Genomic DNA, 21,157 nt, shown 5'->3' on the forward strand with positions numbered 1-21,157 from the left:
GTAGGTGTGTTCATTCCCCTCTTGTATTTGGAGAGGCTCATGGGGCTGAGGTGGAAGACACCCACACCCTGGAAGCCCACTGAGACCACCCTCCCCTGCAAATGCTCCTCCTCAGTGAGTTTGCCTGGCCTCTGGGGCATTCCATCTTGGATCCTAAATTGGGGTGCAATCCAGCCCTGTGGACCATTATTTTGCAAAGTGAGGAAATATGGATGCATCCCCTTTTTAAAGCCTTTATTTGAATATTATTATGACTTCAAGAACCTTACAGAATATTCAGGAAGTGTGATCATACTGGCTTCTGACAGTAATGTGGGAGGGATTATAGGTTTGGAATTACTCAAATTATCAGCAATTTCATTCAGGTTTTTATTCCCCACCACTCAGAAAGCAAAATTAGAATTGCCTATGTTTGTAGTTTACAATGTATTGGAGATGATTAAAAATTGGCTGGTGAAACCATAGAGATCTTTTATAGTAGCAGCAAAGATTTGGAAGCATCATTCCCTCCAGGCAAATGAACTGGACTTTTATGACAGTAAATACAAAATCTGAATCCATCCGCACATTTTATTAAAACTGCTAACATTTCATGGTCACCTCTGCTTAGCTGACAACCTTCTGGAATAGTCACCCCTAGCCATATCTTACTTGCAACCGGCAAGCAAATAACTAAAAATAATCGGCTGTTGAAATGATTATTTAAGCCTCTAAGAAATGCATTCTGATGACTGTGCGTGAGTGTGTAGTGGCTGCGCTCTCGCCGGTCCTGCCTCCAGTTCCTCACCACTTCTCCGCTGCTGCTTTAAGACTGCAGAGCGCCCCGGTGGCCAGAGGCAGGGGAGGGGTCCCCGCTCGCCTCTTCTCGGTTGCTCGCTCCTTGCCCGCAGCCCGCCCGCCCGCCCGCCCGCGCGCCTCCCCAGTAGGGAAGGTGAGCAGGGATCACTGTGACTCGCGGCGCGGGAGAGGAAAGATGCGCCTGCCCGCCCGCCGGCTGCCTGGATGCGGAGGCTGAGGGCCGGCGCACGGGAGGCCGCTTGCTGCGCAGTCGGGGCGCCGGCGCCCGGGATGAGCTCACGCCCGCGTCGGCGACTGTGTGCACCTGCCGACCTGCCGGCGGCCCCCTGAGCCGACGGCGCACCTGGGCTGCAGCCCGGCGGGCCCGCTCTGGCCGCAGCGTGGGGCGCGGCGCCCGGGAGCAGGTGTGCAGGAGCGCGGCGCGCGGCGAGCGCAGCCCTTGCCCCGGACCCCGGCCGCGCCGCGTGCCCGGGCGGCTCGGCAGCGGCGGCGGCGGGCGGGCGGCGGCCCCCGGGCAGGTGGCGAGAGAGCGGAGCCGGGCGGAGCGCGGGGGGCGAGGCCGGCGCGTCGCTCGCGGGAGGCCGGGGAGCAGCAGGGGCATGTGGATACTGGCCCTCTCCTTGTTCCAGAGCTTCGCGAATGGTGAGCCTTTCGGTTTGTGATGAATTTCATTTCTTGAATTGACTGGAGTGTGGGGGGACTGGATGCATGGGTGAAGTCTGTCCCAGTTTTCCCCATTTGTGCTTGCTTATATTTTCATGCATTTATTTTTAAATTATTTTTTATTTATTTTGGGAGGAAAGGAGGCTATGAAGAGGCCAAGGGAAAATTGGCTCTCTGATCATTTAGAGGAGCTTACCTAGCAAAGTGACAGCTTGGAGATAACTCCAGTGCTAGGTAGCTACCTCATTCAGAATCAACCTGGTTTGGGGAGAGGAGAGACAGGGAGATGGGCACTTTGACACATTACAGCCTCAAAGGGAGGTGACATTCCAAGTGCAGGCAGGTGGAGAGGCCAATTAAGAGCATTTGCCTTCGGATCAAATCTGTTACAATTGAGCCCCAGCAGCAGTGAAGGCTTTAAGAAAGATCTGTCTTCCGCCCCCGCCCCCCACCTTCTCTGTAGTACACTGTCCTCACAGACGTTTATGGAAAAATATGCACTCATAAGCATTACATCATCTGAAATGTGGACCAATTTTTAAAAACACCTGTATAGTTGTAAAAATGAAAGCAGTGAATATTGTCAATAAGTAGCCTTGCTTTCCTCATACCCATCCAATATTACATTTTAAAATGCTTTCTTCCTGAGTATTTGAAAAGCTATTGCTCTTGACTGAATCAGACCCAATTAGTAAGTGTGACTGCACCTTCGGCTGCCTGTCACTGCGTAAATATGAACTTACATGTCTGAATAGCTTCCTCTTATTTGGGAACGAGAGGAAATTGTCACCATTTGGCATTGCCTGGGAGTAGCTACAGCGTCAATTCCTATTTCAAATTTTGTAACACAGATCTGCATGATATGTATGACCTGCTGACAGTTAAAATTAAAGCATTGAGAAGAATCCCCTACTCAGGAGAGGGAGGGAAGAAGAGGGGGAGGGAAGGAGAAAGGAAAGGAGAGAGAGAAGGAGAAAGGTGGTGGGGGCAGAAATCTTGCCCTTGTGAGAAAATACCAGAAGCCAAGGGGAGGCTCTAAGATTTTCTTGGAAGATGCATAGGGAAGCTCCCAGTGTTAGCTGCATGGGGGTACATTTTCTTTGCCCATCTAGATAGTCCTTAAAGAATCAACACACGACAGGCCCAAGGAAACCCATAAACTTTGCAAAATTATAAAGTAAAGATGACAGAAGAGGGAAAGCTGAAAGAGGGATCTCCTCAAATTCATATTAAAATGATGCTTTGCTCTCTAATATAACCTAAAGCAAAGTGTTCAAAACTTTCATTTGGAAATTTCCTAGCAGGAAAGAATTGCAACAAGTTCTGACATGACACCCATCTTTCCCAGAGGGCACTACACCTCAGCTGCAGCCTCGCGGGAATTTACCTTGGGGGATAGATCTGCTTTGGCTAATGTGTGGTGATGCATCAGGACATTGGCCCTTTATGCTGCTCTGCTAAAGCGAACTCAGAGAAAATGTAGGCATGCACACATACGTGTTTCCAGTGCCACAAAGCCTTGACGGCGTGTCTCACCTGTCAGGGCGTTCATCTTTGAGCTCCTAGGAGAGGCCTGGATTACAGGATGAAATACAATTTCCATGCTATTGGGAAGTGTGTTTCAGGATGACTAAAGAGATTGTGCTTGTGATTGTCAGTCAATCAGCACTCGTTTTACCGTTTCACTGTTATATGTGACAAAAATAGTGTGGGAGAATTTCTGATACAGAGGTGCCATCAAATATTGAATCAGTGTTTATACTTAATATAATTATAAAAGGCTCACATAGATTGAGAAAATTGTGTAAAAACCTCAATTGGTCTACCCTATGGAAAATATATGCAAAGCATATGTATGGGCAGAATACCAAGTTCTGTGAGCATTATCCTTTACACCTTTTCCAAGACATTTAAAGTTGATTGATAATCAACCTGACTGGTACTGTAATGAACGCAGGCAGGTTTCACAATATAAGACATAGATCGGACATGCACATGTATATTTTACATTGCTGTATAACGTGTTCTGATCCTGTCTACCAGAGGCTGTGGGACTCTCTTACATAAAAATGGCTCTCTCTTTATGTGATCAAGCATGGGGGTGGGGAGTGCCTGACTGTAGAGCATTGAACTCTTTCCTTTTGAGGAAGCTTTGAAGAGTTTTTCAATGAATGATGCTCAATGTTCAATGCATATGGTGCAAAGAACCATAAAATACATAGTCATATCAAAAATGAAATGAGTCCAGTTTGAATGCTGCCTGTTCATAGGACCATATGTCAAAAATGTGAAATTAAGGGGTGCCTACCTATCTGAATAAGACTTGAAAAAAAATGGAGAAATACGCTTTTTCAATAACTGTCACATGTTGGTCTACCTTAATTTTAAAAAATCCCCAAATGTGCTTGATAAAAGATTCATGAACTCTAATACCTAAACTGATTACTTCTAGGCCACAAACATTAAATGGTCTGACATGCTTAAAAAATATCTATTTGTAAAAGATTATGTAGTTTGACATGTGGGATGCTAGCAAAATGAGATCTATCTGTATTTTAACAGTAGACAGCAGCGTTTCCCCTGCAGATGTAATGGGATATACATTTATTCCTTACTATAAGCATGGTTGCTGGACAGGCTACAGAGAGTGTTTTGGGTAAAAATGAGGAGTCAGAGAGCAGTATATCATGGGTTAAAGCCTTGAATGAATTACCTCACCTGATCAGGTGCAATCATCATGTTTAAAGCAGTCAACTTGTTCTGTAATGTTCCAGAAACACTCATGGGAGAACTTCAGTCACGGTGTAAGGAAACGGGTCCACATACATGCAGACCCACATGTCCCTCCATGTCTCCTCAAGACAGAATCATGCTACATTGGGTTTTGTCACAGTTTCTCTTGCTTTTAACCCAGCGAGCATATTCTAGACTAGAATTCTTTCTAAAAGCATAGGTGGGCCTCCAGATAAGCAGAATACGGAATAGTAAGCAGATTACATATATATATATGACAAATTTTTGTCAGTATCCTGGCATCTCTGTTTCACATGCACATGTGTCTCTCACATCGCCTCTTTCTGAGCCGTGGACTCTGGTGCTTTGCTGCGTTGCTGTTCTCAGGGAGCTCGGACATTAGGGAGGGTGCGGTGGTAGGAGAGAGAGGGTGGTTGTTAGAGAAGATGGGTGCCCAGAGCCTTCAGGCATCACCAGTTCATCTTGACAAGGAATTACATGCCACCAACTTGGTACTATTTTTAAATTTAGAAGCAGACCTTTGTGAGTACAAATGCACTCACATGGCTTTTAAGGTGATTTTCCTTTAATTCATGTAAATATTTGTAAGTGAATAATGGTATCAGGTGAGTAATTTCAGGGCCTCCTCCCCTCCTTCCCCTGCCCTGTATTTAATAAGCAGATTCAAATTCTATCCCAGAATTTCAGGATTCATCCAAAATTTTTAGGTCTCTTAAGTTGCATGCCCCTACAAAATGCCATGCAGACCTTTAATAAATGGCAGCTGATCCTTCCCGACTCCCGGACTATCTTCTGGATGCCACTTTGCTGTGACCACAGTTCATTGCTGCCCCCGGGGGATCAGTGACTCCCTGGCCAGAACTGGTACCATACAGCATGCTGGTATGGAAAATAATTGCTGATGGCAAAGAAAGAAAAAAAAAAGCTCATCTAAATCCCCAATTCCTGGACCCCTACGTATATAGCTGTCAAAGTGTTTTATGATGTGCCCAGGATGAGGGGCAATGAATATTCCTAAAGAGACTCAGTGCAGTGTGCATGGAAACTGATGTAGGGCAGGGTGGGGGGAGGAAGAGGGGGAGATGGAAAAGGTCATTTCATAAAGGGAGACCTATGGACACTGCAGGAAGCTGGAGATTTGTGTTTGGAAAATAGAAGAGTGGATTTCTCAGCGGATATATTTACATATCCATGGCATCCACATTTCACTAAATGAGTCAAATTCTGCGGGTGAGATTATGAATGTGCTTCATTCATAATTAATAAGCAGGGAAAATAACACAGCATTAGGCTGGGCAGTGGCGTGTTCAGAGTCTCCCATTTTCTCAGTCTCCTTGTGCGTCCAGCACAGCGGGAGGAGCGTGCAGAGCCCTGGGGTGTTCACATGCAGACCGCTGCACCTGGGCAGTTTCCTGGCTGCTGTGCTGAAGTGCCTGCTGGCTTCTGGTGACCGGCTCCCGTCAGCGGCCTGGGAGATAGTAAGGTGGTGCTACCTGCATGTCAATTGTGTCCCTGCCATAGGACACTAGTGGGCGGCAAACCTCACAAGACTGCTGCAGCAAGCCTTCAGCAGAGCAGGCAGCCTTGCCGCCTCTGAGGGGGAAATGCTCTGTGTGGGGTGGTCAGAGGCTTTCTTCCCAGCATTTGATTTCTCAAGTTCACGGTGCCGGACTCCCATGTGAGGGAGTTCATTCCAACTGGAGCCAGGGAAAGGCTACAGCTAGCCAGGCAGGGTCTGGCTGTCTTTGTTTCTGATTTTACAAAGGAGGGTCATGTTCAGAGCAATATGTTGAAATCTAGATGGTCCACGGAAAGGCAGAGGAGGAACCTGGGGGCTGCTGGGCCTGCACCCCCTTTCACATGGGCAGGAGAGCCCTGCCCAGCCTGTGTGCATCTCCTCTCGGAGGTGGCAGCTCCAGGAGCAGACCCGCGCCTGATTGGCTGACCTTCCAATGTCATTCCAGGAGGCAGTGCTGGCTTCTCCTCCTGCCTCTGGTGACAGGGGTGATGATCCTCCGCAGTCCATCAGACTGCTGGCTTCGGTGTGCTTCTCTGGGCAGCAGCTGGAGCCCCCACACCCACCCCAGGGAAACTGAGCAGCACCATTTCCCCTGGACTAGGCATCAATAACTCTTTGCATTCCAAAGAACTGCTCGGCACAGAAATTCTCATCACTCCCTGCCCCTCCCCCACCATATCTATCTATCTGTCTATCTATCTATCTATCTATCTATCTATCTTCTATCTATCTATTATCTATCTATCTATCTATCTATCTATCTATCTATCTATCTATCTATCTATATGTTCATGCTTTGAAAATGAGAGAAAATTCAAAGTTGCATGTCCTTCACTGCATTTATGGACTAAGATAAGACAGTGGGAATATGAGATTCCAGCAACCTGACATGTACTCACTGTGCAGTTCTGAATTCCCAGAGTGCAGCCTGAAGGGTGCCTTCAGCAGTTGATATACCAGCCACCAAGGTGGTGGGAGGGAAGCACCACGGGTCAGGTGCACATAACCGGGTTTTTGTTCAGCAGCTAGATAGCTTCTGCTCAGGATGTTCAGAAGGGTTGGCTCAAAGACCCGCTCCCCCAAATTAGATTCCTGCACTGTGCTCTGTTACCAAGCCTTGCACGTTCCCCCAACCATGTCTAGGGCAATCTGTAACTCTGTTTATTTGGTACTTATTTGGTTAGCGACTGCTTCCCTCCCTGGGTGATATGGTTCACAGGTCAGGCCCCTGGGATGCCTGAGTGTGTTCTTGCACACGCATGTGCAGAACACATGCATGGAGGAGGGGGACACCCATGTTTAGTGATTGAGTGAAGAAGGGTTGAATAATTCAAGGAACCTTTCTCTCCTGCCTCTATCTCCTTCCTGCTGAGTTTGCTCCTTCCTGGCCCCAACCTCCATTTCTAACATTGTGCAAAATGTATGTAAGCCACTGTGTGGATTTCTTGGCTTCTGCCATCTTGCACAGACACGCAGACTCCATGGCTGTAGAGGCATTTGTTTTCGAGGATGCTTTCAGGGCATTTTCTCCCCTTTTCCAAGGGGGGCTTGCGTTTGAATAATGCAATGGGACTTCATCACTGTTACAGAACATGATAGGTTGGGGTGATGGCCCTGCAGCCAGGAGTGGCTCAGATGTCACAGAGATAAGTTTGTAAGTGCAGTGGGCCCCTTGCGCTCACGTGTGTTTGCCACGTGGCAGGATTCAAAGCCCTCAATGTCCAGCTGGATCTGGACACCAGAAACACCACACCGATGTGTTCGTTTTTTTCCTGCAGGTTCCTGGGAACTCATTTCTCTATCACAGAGTCACCTAGGACATCAAAAAAAAGCTTAGCTCTTAGGCCTTAATTGTCTTAAAAAACAAAACAAACAAACAAAAAACAACTAAAAACCTATATACCCTGTTGATTGATGGGTTTCTCATCATTATCTGATTTTTGTATTTTGCCACAGAGCCAAATGTAAAAGTTTGTTCCCTCATCAAAGTAACACAAAAGGAATATATTTTCATCATTGTTGCAATTTTAATTTTTTAGGCAAATATGAGAATTAGGTGTCTGATAGCTTAAAATATTTACCATCTTTTAATTTTTAGAGGTCTGTGTTTGCTCAATGATGACCAATACTTAGGATTTTTTTTTAAAAAGTCATTGAATTTGTTTAATTTTTGTTTTTTCAGCCCTCCCCCCAGGTTATATAAATATATATATTGGTGTAACAGAGAGGGGATGAATGGAGTTGACAAGATCAGTGATGAGATAAGAAGGAGGAAAGGCTACTCCATGGAGAGCAGCATGGCGAAGACTGATGAATTTTGCCTGCTTCCCTACTTCAGATTATTTTTACACAGAAGACAGTGAGTGAGATTTAAGAGTGACCAAGCTGTCCTATTTATAGAAAGCTGGTTTTAAATGAGGCTGCCAAGAGAGGAAAGAGAGAACCAAAAACACAAGAGATCACCTCCTTACGGAATGCTGCTTTCCCTAACCTCCTGGTGCCACACAGAATTTTTGGAGGAGGAAAAAAGCAGAGCAATTCTTTCTGAAACATTGTGAAATCACTTTGACTTCACAGAACCTCCTAGAAATACTTTCAGGATTTAAGTCCATGTCAGACTTGGGTGGCAGGTGATGAGGAGTTAATATATATATAATTTAAAAATTGCTCTCAAGTGATGGTCAGATGTTGAATTTGCAGCTCTGCTGCAAATATTTATTTCATAATAAGCTCGCTCTTCTGGCAGAATCCACATGCATGTTTATAGCAGAGCCGTTACTGAGAGAAGCTTTCAAATGTGGGGTCTTGGGATTGCCACAGGTCCCTTCATGTTAATGAGGTATGACATTTCATGACATTTAGGAGATCATTTTTTATCTATTCAGTGAGAAGTGGGGAGGCAGAGAGAATGCACCTCAACCAGGATCCATCTGGCAAGCTCACTGTGGGGTGATGCTCTGTCTGGGACATTGCTCGGTTGCTTAGTAACTGAGTTCTTTTTAGAGCCTGAGGCAGAGGCCATGGAGCCATCCTCAGTGCCCAGGGCCAACTTGTTCCAATTGAGCCATGGCTGCAGGAGAGGGAGACAGAGAGAGAGAGAGAGAGAGAGAGAGAGAGAGAAGCAACAGGGGGTGGAAAAGCAGATGGGTGCTTTTCCTGTGTACCCTGACTGGCCAGTCAAACCCAGGACATCCACACACCAGGCCAATGCTCTACCACTGAGCCAACCAGCCAGGGCGACATTCTGGAGATTTAAGTTGTGGTTTATGCTCTTCTCATTGGTCATTCAAAGGTGGCAGAAGATGTCGCTGCAGGTTGTTTGATTGACATATATATTACTAGACAAAGAAAAAAAGAACACACTTGCTCTGAAAAATGAAATAATCTTTCTCGTAGGAAGGCATCTCTTCCTTGTAACATTTTGGTTTTTACTAGATTCAAGTGGTCCATATTTTCTATGAAGAGCAGAATCCTCAAATTTGTATGGCAAATATGGGTTGATTTTAGATTGGTAGTCTGGACAAAGCCAGGTCCTGACCTGCCCGTGAACCTGATGCTGTGAAAAGCATTTGCCTCTGACTTATGAAGAACCATATGTGAAATGGATGGCATGGCCATGCTTGATGAGGTGATGGAAAGAGATGTAAATAATTTAATTACCAATTTTGACTCAGGTGAGCCTTGCCTCTTTTAATATTAAAATGAGGAACCAGGAAACAGTTTTTAGCTGGTTTTACACAGCATTGAAGCTACTCTTGTTGTCCACTACATAAACACTGTGAAAATCAATTTATAGTTCTTTCTAGAGTCCCAAGCTCTCAAATTATTGGATGCTGCTGCCAAACAACAGTGGTGCCTTCTGTATCCTCATGGGACCATCAGGATTACATGTGAAGCTGGGGTTACAGCCAGGTGAATGGATTGCCTCAGGTAGGCAAGATGCTGACTGAGGTAGACTGTGTCCCACATGGAAGAGCCATGTCATTTGAAATGGCTGATGGCCAGGGAGACTTACTATTGATTCCTTTTCCTCATATTGAGTAGACCACTGATTTTTTTTTTCATGAGTCCCATCTTATCACTCATCACAATAACTTTAGGGTGATGGGAAAATATTTACTATTATACTATAGGACCAAGGCAAAGTCTGAAGATAATTAGAACCACTGCAATTCTGTGTGTTTTTAAATTTTATTCCTTTTTTTTTATTCCTACATAAAGACCCTGAGTGGTATTATGGAAAGTTTTGAGTCAGCATGCTTTCCTGTTAGAGAAACTGCTGTTGCATGTAGTCCCTCCACAGTGGCCCCCTGGGGCAGGTTTGATCTTGGGTTCCCATAGGGCACAGAAACCCCCAAGCCCCAGTCTGCATAATTACAGTGTTTACTTCTTAATATCAGTGGTAGAGCATTTTTAATAACTGATTTGTAGCTACCAGGGTAGAAATAACAATACTTTGTAATATTACATGTGGGACTTCAGGAATAGCTGAAGACCCCCTACAACAGCTGGCTGTATGGGCAACTTGACTCCACAGAGTGAGCGCCATGGTGATTTCATCACCCTGGCTGTACCTGGGCATTGCCAGTTCCTGCGAAGGGCAGTCATTTATCTAATCCGTTGGCCAGTGGAAAGGAAATTTGGAAAATAAAATGGGAAATGCTCTCTAAGGAACAGAATTCTTTCATAAATTATGCAGGTTGGTAAAACCCAATTTAGCAGTCTCTTTCTGGTACCTTGACGTGCCAGCAGAGAGTGGGTAGAATGGTTAATTACCAGGCATGTGCGTGCGTGTTATGACTTACCAAAATCAATCGCCGTTAAATCTTCGGTGGCTACTGTTTTGCAGTAGGCTTGATGGATATTTATAAGGAAACGTGGGGAGGAAAATTGGACCTAGATATGACCTATATATTTGCTTTGGGTAATTACTTTGATCAATTCTTGGTTCATCTGTGTCTTGTGGGATCTCAGATTACCAACTACACCCCCCCCCCTTGTTATTAAGTCACAAGAGACCTCCGCCTTCTCCTTCCCACTCCCAGTGCCCCATGGCTGAGACTGTGGGCTTCTGTGCTATCAGATGCTTGAAGGCAATTGAAGTAAAGGTGATGAGAAGTCTGAGAATATGGAGGAAGGGGCTTCACCAACCCCCAAGTCAGAATAATAGAAATAAGAGGGGGGAGGAAGGAGAATGCAGGGTGCCTCGGGGCCACAGCCTGCAGACACCTTGAGCCCTAGTCTAGTTAATGTGCCCTGCCTTGACCTTCCCAGGTAAGGATCAGGGCACTGGTCCCAAATCCCGTGTGGGCTGGCTCAGAGAGGAAGAAGTTACAAAATTCCCTAGAGAGCCTTTTTCCTCACAAGCCTCCCATTGGAGATCCTGATGCTGTTTTGGAAATGGGCTGTAGTTTGAAAAGCTATTCAGGTCTAATTCTGATCTATATTTTTGGCATCTTTTCCCCACCCCTACAGGGGCCCTCAGCTTGACTGTGTGTAGGCTTACCCGGTACTTTATATACTCTGTCAAGTGGTTTCCCAGGTATGGTTCTGCACCTTTAGGGTATGCATGGCTTAGGACTCTGCATTATTACTACAATCTAGGTTAGGTGACCCGTAATTTACCTCTGGAAGAATATTCACTTAAAAAGGGGCTGCCTTGTCCCTGTTTGAAGTAGGTCAGATATAGCTAGAAAGTCAACCCCATAAAGTTTCAAGTGGACCCCAATGCACTGTTGAAGAACTTGGTTTTGAGTAGTGATATATTAAGGGGGGGGGATGTATGTGCAATCTTAGGTTTGCACATACATTTGAGGAGAGTGGTACTGGGGGCTGCTAATGGGAGACCCTGAGTGGAGGGAGGTGAGATTCCTCCTGGGCACTTCTAATTTGGATGCTAGTAGACTGAGAATCATTTATGTACATATCTACTACCTATACATATTGGTATCTACCTATATAAATAAACGTGTGTATATATATGTACGCCAGTTTTTTAAATTGTCTTAACACATCTGATATTCGGGTTAATCACCAGCATGTGTTCTGCTTATGGACTTGGGTCCATTGTGTTTTCTTGTATGAACCCGGCAGGTATCCTAGCAGAGAAGCGCTTTGAAACCTCAATGTGGCCACATTGCTCCATGTAATAGCTTGATAATAGGAAACCATTTGGGTTACTGCACTGAACAAGCTTAAAAGGTGAGCTAGGGTGGAATGAGACAGGACAGGGAAAGGGATCTGCAGCTTGAGTTTTGCTTTGGTGCAGGCATGGGGAAACACCAGACGCCCTCACTGAAGTGTCAGTGCACAAACTTCTCCCACCACCAGATACGTGTGACTTGCAGTCATTTGCTTGCTTGGATTTTCTCTGCTGCCTTTGTTTAGGTAAATGTCCCCAAGTTGGCTGTATTTATCACATGAAGCAGGTATCCTAGGTTGTTGTAAAAAGGGAAAATGCTGTATAAGGACACACATGCATTTTAGACCTCGTCACATATATGATAAAATTGAGGACAGTTATTAGTGGCAGAGTAATCTGTTCAAAACACCGTGGCCTTGATTTTTGAACTAAAATAGACTCGAATGTGTGCTGGAGTGAAGCCTAAACTCAGAAGCTTAAAAATATCATTTTGTGTCCTGAGATCTTGTTTTAGATCATATTAAAAATAACTTTTCCTCCTAGGCATCTTAAACAAGTTTGATGTTAGAATGCTTTGGCGGTTTTATTGTGATTCACTATAGAAATTATCTTTCAGAGCGGCTGTTTTGATTTTTAGCTTTAGAAGAAAACGGCATGAAAGACCTTGTAGGCTGAACAGACGTGATTTCTGCTTACTCATAACAGCACGAATCAGGGCAGTGCTATTTCTTCGCTGCGGTGGGCTTCGATACCCATGTCCCTTTAAAAAGTGGGGAGGGCATCATGCTCAGAAGTCACAAGCTCTGCCAAGAGAGTTTGTACAAGAAGATATCAGTTTAAAATAGCTCATGATTCCTTTTTGATTTGGAGTTTTCCCAACCTGCACAGCATTGTACAGACTGTTCTCTTTTAAATTTCCAGCAGAGTAGGCCAACCTTTCTTCATCTCTCTCCCATGGGAAAGCCATTAATGCACCCGTCATCAAGTGGAATAACCTGTGGTAGACTCATGAGTAACTGAAAATGGTTAAATGTGTTGCTTAGAAAAAAAATACACGGAAAGATTATGTGGCTCAGGTTTATTATTAGATCGAACTGCTTTAACGGTTATTTATTGCATACCTTAATAAGAGTTGAGCGTTCTTCCCATAGGTTGCTAACAGCTCTCCATAAGAACAAATGTGAGTAGGTGCAGTTTGACTGATGGCCAGGGCTCTTTAAGAATTGCTATTGTAGTGCAGACACATTTGCAAGAAATGGAGGGGTTGTCTTCAGTCTCTCGTTGTCACTTGCACCTTTCTCTCTCCCTCCTTGGGAACTCGGAACAAATATCAGAGTGTAGGTCCACACAATGAGAGTGTGGAAAGACAGTCTGGTTCCCCAGGGTCTGAGCCTTCCCTGCCTCCTCTATTGGTTTCCTATGTCTCAGGTGGCTTGCTGTCATGTGGGCAGGTAGAGGGACACTGCTCTGATCCCTCAGCTGCTCAGGGCTCCTGAGGGCTGGAAGCAAGCAACAGTGGTCTTTCAGCCTATGGATGTTCCCCTCGGGGATGCCCCTGGGAATCTTCTGTGTCTCTCTAGCTATCTTTGAATGGGGTTGTGGGGGGGGGGGGGGGCGACTGATATTTAATTATTTATTTTCTGAAATGCATAGGCATAGATGTTATGGGTTATTATAAAGTTCTAAACAGAGCCATGAGATACAAGGCAAACTCCATAGAACTTATTTTAGGCTTATTATTTTTGACAGGTGGGTATAAAAGACTCCCCCACTCCTTTCTATAGTTTGATTATTTAAGAAAAAAAGATTTGCTCCTGACAAATTGCATTCTTCAGTTAAATTACTGGTTTTAACTAAGGATAATTTGACCCTTTAGGGAACATTGAGCAATATCTGGAAACATTTCTAGTTTTTACAATTCTGGGAAGGAGGGGCTGCTACTGGCATCTAGTGGTTGGAGGTCAAGAATGCAGCTAAACATTCTATAATTCACAGGACAGCCCCACGACAAATAATTATTTGGCCCAAAATGTTAGCAGTTTGAGCTTGAGAAACCCCAAGTTAAATAACTTGGAGTCAAGTTGCTTCAATATGATATAGTGTTGTGCTTTTCTATGAATGCTAGGTTGATCCTGGAGACACAGCAAGAAGGAATATGTTCTAAATCTCAATTGTAATTCCTTTGGCTATAAAAACCATAGCTAGTAATGCTTGTCATTGATTAAACGGTATTTACTATATTTCATGTAAGAAAAGAAAAAGAAAAAATACAAATCTCTGACCCCTTTTTCATCAGTCACTGACAACATGACTACATGATTGTTAAGGTCTTCCTGGGTTCCCCAAGCCATTTTCCACTCAAGTAATAATGCTAATTAGTGTTTGATCATATGATCAAATTATAACTCTATTAATCCTGTGTGCTAAACACTATGATTGCATTTTTTCTTGCCTGGTTACCTTGTGCCCGAAGAACCTGTTCTGCAGGCTGATGGAGGACTGTCCTTCCTGATGACATCATTTTTCAAGGCTCTATAAGACCTCTTTGCTGCCTAAGAGAAGGAAGAGAAGATGTTTTTATAGCCTGTTCTCCCAGGCAAGGGCTGGGCTGCAGAGGGCTCTGGGAAATACAGAACCCCAGTTGGAAAGCACTGAGTATTTGAAGTGATTAAATGCATAGAAAGGTCGGAGAGACCTCCCTGTTTGCATTGCCTTCACTTCCAAGTGTCACATGAACATAAGCTTTTTGTGTCTGTGGGGAACATGGACGGTTGTCTTTAAGTTTATTTCAAATGTGTATTTTCTTTCTTTTTTTTTTTAATAATTTTATTTTTTTAATGGGGTGACATCAATAAATCAGGATACATATATTCAAAGATAACAAGTCCAGGTTATCTTGTCATTCAATTATGTTGCATACCCATCACCCAAAGTCAGATTGTCCTCTGTCACCTTCTATCTTGTTTTCTTTGTGCCCCTCCCCCTCCCTCTTTCCCTCTCCCATTCCCCCCTCCCCCCCGTAACCACCACACTCTTATCAATGTCTCTTAGTTTCACTTTTATGTCCCACCTACGTATGGAATAATGCAGTTCCTGGTTATTTCTTTTTTTTTTTTTTTTTTCTGAAGCTGGAAACAGGGAGAGACAGTCAGACAGACTCCCGCATGCGCCCGACTGGGATCCACCCGGCACGCCCACCAGGGGCGATGCTCTGCCCACCAGGGGGCGATGCTCTGCCCATCCTGGGTGTCGCCATGTTGCGACCAGAGCCACTTTAGTGCCTGAGGCAGAGGCCACAGAGCCATCCCCAGCGCCCGGGCCATCTTTGCTCCAATGGAGCCTTGGCTGCGGGAGGGGAAGAGAGAGACAGAGAGGAAAGCGCGGCGGAGGGGTGGAGAAGCAAATGGGCGCTTCTCCTATGTGCCCTGGCCAGGAATCGAACCCGGGTCCTCCGCACGCTAGGCCGACGCTCTACCGCTGAGCCAACCGGCCAGCGCCTGGTTATTTCTGATTTACTTATTTCGCTTCGTATCATGTTATCAAGATCCCACCATTTTGCTGTAAATGTTCCGATGTCATCATTTCTTATGGCTGAGTAGTATTCCATAGTGTATATGTGCCACATCTTCTTTATCCAGTCATCTATTGACGGGATTTTTGGTTGTTTCCATGTCCTGGCCACTGTGAACAATGCTGCAATAAACATGGGGCTGCATGTGTCTTTACGTATCAATGTTTCTGAGTTTTGGGGGTATATACCCAGTAGAGGGATTGCTGGGTCATAAGGTAGTTCCATTTTCAGTTTTTTGAGGAACCACCATACTTTCTTCCATAATGGTTGTACTACTTTACATTCCCACCAACAGTGTATGAGGGTTCCTTTTTCTCCACAGCCTCTCCAACATTTGCTATTACCTGTCTTGCTAATAATGGCTAATCGAACAGGTGTGAGGTGGTATCTCATTGCCGTTTTGATTTGCATTTCTCTAATAGCTAAAGAAGATGAGCATCTTTTCATATATCTGTTGGCCATTTGGATTTATTCCTGGGAGAAGTGTCTGTTCATATCCTCTTCCCATTTTTTTATTGGATTGGTTGTTTGTTTGTTGTTGAGTTTTATGAGTTCTTTGTATATTTTGTATATTAGGCCCTTATCTGAGCTGTTGTTTGAAAATATCATTTCCCATTTAGTTGGCTTTCTGTTTATTTTGTTATCAGTTTCTCTTGCTGAGCAAAAACTTCTTAGTCTGATGTAGTCCCATTCATTAATTTTTGCCTTCACTTCTCTTGCCTGTGGAGTCAAATTCATAAAATGCTCTTTAAAACCCAGGTCCATGAGTTGAGTACCTATGTCTTCTTCTATGTACTTAATTGTTTCAGGTCTTATGTTTAGATCTTTGATCCATTTTGAGTTAATTTTTGTACAGGGGGGAGACTGTAGTCCAGTTTCATTCTTTTGCATGTGGCTTTCCAGTTTTCCCAGCACCATTTATTGAAGAGGCTTTCTTTTCTCCATTGTGTGTTGTTGGCCCCTTTATCAAAAATTATCAAATGTGTATTTTCTTAAAAACTCTTCTACCATTTTGTTTATGTTTGTTTGTTTGTTTTGAATAGCGTGGCTAAGATGTTGGTGTTCATCAGTGTTTGCCTTTAGTGAGTTTCCTGTTGCAGGCCAGCTACATCAGTCTAGGTAACTTTGAGGTCTGTTGAGTTAAAATGCTTATGAAATGTTTTCTGATCTAAGACAATGAAGAATGCATAAGGAATGACATAAGTGAGAAATACCAAGCTGTGTTGCTGTCAATGCATTTCTGCTCTTGAACCAGAGGTTACCATAGTTCGTTTTGTAGTTCCTGATGCCCAGCAATGATTGGACTTTTCCTTACACCCTGTTACTTTTTCACTCTGTAATAACATAATGAGGTAGTCTGGTAACCAGAAATGTACTTAGAATATATATATAGGTAGGGTTTTTTTGTTGTTATTTTTTAATATCACAACGTGCATGTGTTTTCATCTCACCGGAATTTATAGCATCCTTCATTTAAGAATGGGCCACAAATGAAACTATATTGCCCTAGTCTCATATAAGACCTTCTGGTCCTCCAGAACTAATGACAATAGAGAGCATAATTATCTGCTTAGATTTTCACATCTCCCCCAGTCTGAAAACCATACAATATCATTTGTAGAGGTTAAAATCTCTTGATTTTCTTGGAAGAAAGAAACCCTGCCGGTACTTCTTCTCATATGAAAAAAGGAATGTGAGTAAGAGGAAGCTTATGTTTGCGGAGCATCTAAAGTGTACAGGTATTTGGCTTACCGTGTAATACACACTAGTGATGATTAATATAATAATAGTCGTGATAATTTGTCAGTGGTAATAGCTGACACTATTGATTGCTAGACAAGAGGCACTACTATAAGTGTTGATGGTATTTCCAATAATGCCCCAAGATGGGATGTTGGCATCATGACGCCCTTGGAGATAAGCTGGAGTTAGGCAATGTGCTGCTCATCACAGTTGTTAGATGGCAGGACTGGGCCTCCATCCATGTCGCTTACAAACCTGCTGGTCTCTGTGGCCTCCATTCATCCTCAGACAGTCCAGTGAGTAAGTTCCTTTAATCCCAGTGTGACAGAAAACGAGATCAGTTTTGGAGATAGTGAATATCTGCTTGTGGTCAAATGGGACTGTGATTTAAGGGCTTAGTGTCCCCAAATCTTTCAGAGCCACATGTATTCATTTAACTTTTTGCAACTTTGAAAATGATTATGTTAAAATTGCTTTCAAGTTAAACCATAAAGAATTATTTTGAGGAAATGAAATACCAGTTTTTATGAACCAGTGTATAATGGGGAAAAATTCATTTATTCTTCCTTGTCAACCTCTATTCACTTACTTGAGTTCAGTTAGGTAAGTAAGATGGTGAATTAACTTTTATCCATTTCAGTTGTTGGACTATTTTGTGATTCTGTGTCCTATTTTTAGTGTGTTTAAGAGTGAAATTGGAGGAGGGGTGACATTTATGTTATATTCATATTACAATATGGTATCTTTACTAACCCCCAAGTATGAATTGACTATCTGTCTTTAAGTACATTTAAAAATGTTTCATTTGGCCTGACCAGGCAGTGGTGCAGTGGATAGAGCGTAGGACTGGGATGCCGAGGACCCAGGTTCGAGACCCCGAGGTTACCAGCTTGAGTGCAGTCTCATCTGGCTTGAGCAAAATAAAAAATGCTCACCAGCTTAGACCCAAGGTCACTGGCTCAAGCAAGGGGTTACTCAGTCTGCTGAAGGCCTGTGGTCAAGGCACATATGAGAAAGCAATCAATGAACAACTAAGGTGTCGCAACGAAAAACTGATGATTGATGCTTCTCATCTGTCTCCATTACTGTCTGTCTGTCCCTATCTATTCCTCTCTCTGACTCTCTCTCTCTCTCTGTCCCTGTAAAGGAAAAAAAAATGTTTCATTTGTCCTGAACTGATGATCAATTTTCTCAATGCCAAAATATCAGATAAAAATATTTTTGAAAGTGGTAATTGGAGACTGAAATTGAATGTGCATTCTGTATCAGTTAGGGCTTTTATGAAAAAAGACACCAATCATTTTTATTAATACTAGTCTGAGCCTTATTGCTGCAGCTAAATTATTTTATGGTTATATGCACAGGACATGTTTCTTGAAGAGTTTAGACAATTCTACCTAGACCTTCTTACCAACTGAACTTAAATAAAAGTTCTTGTAATTACTACTACTAATAGTGTGAGCATGTGTGTGTGTGGTGTGTGTGCACTTATAAGTCATGCTATGGTAACACTCATATTACCTTTGATATTTTGGTCACATTCAAACCAGTTACTCACACATACCTATTTGCCTTCTGTGATGTGTGGGAAGTCCCACTGTCTGGATGTGATGAACATTGTCAGAGCTAGAATGGCCTAAGATTCCCTTAGCTGCTGGCTGCAAGGTAGCAGAAGTCTTTCTATTGTCTGGGTGGCTCCCTTGCACTGCACTCTCTGTCTGGTTCTCATGGCATCATGGCCCAGATCTCCCAGTTGGGCCCCCGTCATGGAGGTTGCCTTTATTCCTGTCCAGGCAACCATATCATGAACCTTGGGTTGTGGTCTCACAAAGGACCTGACCACAGAGCAAGGAAAAGATATTTGGTGTCCTCTCTACTGGCTAAGCAACCTTGAAGTTTATGGCTATGATAACACCTACAGAACTACTTCTTTAATGATTGATGAACCTATTTATAATAATTTCTAATACTTATTGATCTCTTACTGTACACCAGGAGCTATGCTAAGTGTTTCAATGTGTCATCTCATTTAATGCTCAGCAAGTGTTTGAGGCACTTACTTGTATCATCCCCATCTTACACTTGGGGGAAATCAAGATGTGAACGGAATTCCATGAAGTCACATTCCCATCTAGTGGTAAGGGCAGGATTTGAAGCTGGGCAGTCTAATTCTAGAACTATACCTTACTACTGAGCTATATTCAACAGTTAACAAGTTGTGGTATTTGGCCTGGTCCCTGAGCATGCACACTATTTTACGTGACAATACTTATCTGAAGAACTGGAAACATAAGATACTAAAATCCCCAACAAAATATTAGCAAACCAGATCCAGCAATACATTAATAAGATCATATACCACAATCAAGTGAGATTTATTTGAAGGATGTAAGGTTAGTACAATGTTCGCAAAACAATAAATGTGATGCATCACTTAAACAATATGAAGGATAAAATCATGTGATTATACTAATAGATGCAGAGAAAGCGTTTGATAAAATCCAGCACCCATTTATGGTAAAAATTATAAGTAAAGTGGGAATAGAGGGGTCACATATCAACATAATAAAGGCCATGTATGACAAACCAACAGCTAACATCATACTCAATGTTCAAAAACAAAAACATTTCCCCTAAGATCAGGAACAAGGCAGGGATGTCCACTTTCAACACTCTTATTTAACATAGTGCTGGAAATCCTAGCCACAGCAATCAGACAAGAAGAAGAAATAGGAGGCATCCTAATTGGAAAGGAAGAAGTAAAATTGTCATTATTTGAAAATGATATGATACTGTACAAGGAAAACCCTAAAGACTCTAGACTAAAATACTACTAGAACTGATAAATGAATTTAGTAAAGTAGCAGGATACAAAATTAATATTAAAAATTGGTGGCATTTTTATACACCAATAATGAACTATCAGAAAGAAAAATTAAGAAAACAATTCCATTTACTACTGCAGCAAAAAGATAATAAATAAGGTACTTAGGAATAAATTTAACCAAGGAAGTAAAAGACCTATACTCAGAAAACTATACGGTACTGAAGAAAGAAACGGAGGAAGACATAAATAAGTGAAAGCATATACTATGTTTATGATTTGGCAGAATTAACATCATGAAAATGTTTAAACTACCCAAAGCAATTTATAGATTCATTACAATTTCTATTAAAATACCAGTGGTATACTTCATAGAACTAGAACAAATATTCCAAAAAACTTTATATGGAACCATAGAAAACCCTGAATAACCTCAGCAATCTTGAGAAAGAAGAACAAAGTTGTAGGTATTACACTACCTGATAATCAAACTATACTAGAAGACCATTGTAATCAAAAGAGCCTGATACTTGTATAACAACAGGCATATAAATCAATGGCACAGAGCAGAGAGCCCAGAAATAAACAAACCCACACCTTCATGGTCAATTAGTATTTGACAAAGGAGGCAAGAATATACAATGGAGTAAAGAGAGCCTCTTCCTAGGAAAATTGGACAAGTATGTACAAAAAAAAAAAAAGAAAGAAAGAAAGAAAGAAAGAAAGAAAGAAAGAAAGAAAGAAAGAAAGAAAGAAAGAAAGAAAGAAAGAAACTAGACCACCTCCTTATGTCATAAACAAGAATAAACTCAATGGAAAAAAGACTTAACAAAAAGACTTAAATGTAAGTCATGATACCATAAAAATCCTAGAAGAAAACATAGGCAGTAAAATCTCTGATATCTCTTGCAGCAATATATTTGCTGATTTATCTCCTCGGGCAATGGAAAAAAGGAAAAAAAATAAACAAATGGGACTACATCAAACTAAAAAGCTTTTGCACAGCTAAAGAAACAATCAACAAAATGAAAAGGCAACTTACTAAAAGGGAGATCATATTCACCAATTATATATCTTGATAAGGGATTAATTTCTAAAACATATAAAGAACTTATACAACTAATACCAAGAAGACAAACAGCT

The 21,157-nt window shown here is 42.7% G+C and overlaps 1 protein-coding gene across 1 annotated transcript in view; it reads left to right on the forward strand.

The window, feature by feature from the left end:
• The first annotated feature begins 1,333 nt into the window (after positions 1 to 1,333).
• Positions 1,334 to 21,157, forward strand: part of DSCAM (DS cell adhesion molecule) — a 636,673-nt gene continuing 616,849 nt past the window's right edge. The window contains exon 1 of the mRNA XM_066370162.1: positions 1,334 to 1,440. Coding sequence (XP_066226259.1) covers positions 1,398 to 1,440 — 43 coding nt within the window. The 5' untranslated portion in view covers positions 1,334 to 1,397. The remainder of the gene's footprint in view (positions 1,441 to 21,157) is intronic.

This window comes from Saccopteryx leptura, chromosome 2 (genome assembly GCF_036850995.1).
Source record: "Saccopteryx leptura isolate mSacLep1 chromosome 2, mSacLep1_pri_phased_curated, whole genome shotgun sequence".
In the NCBI taxonomy this organism is placed as follows: domain Eukaryota; kingdom Metazoa; phylum Chordata; class Mammalia; order Chiroptera; family Emballonuridae; genus Saccopteryx; species Saccopteryx leptura.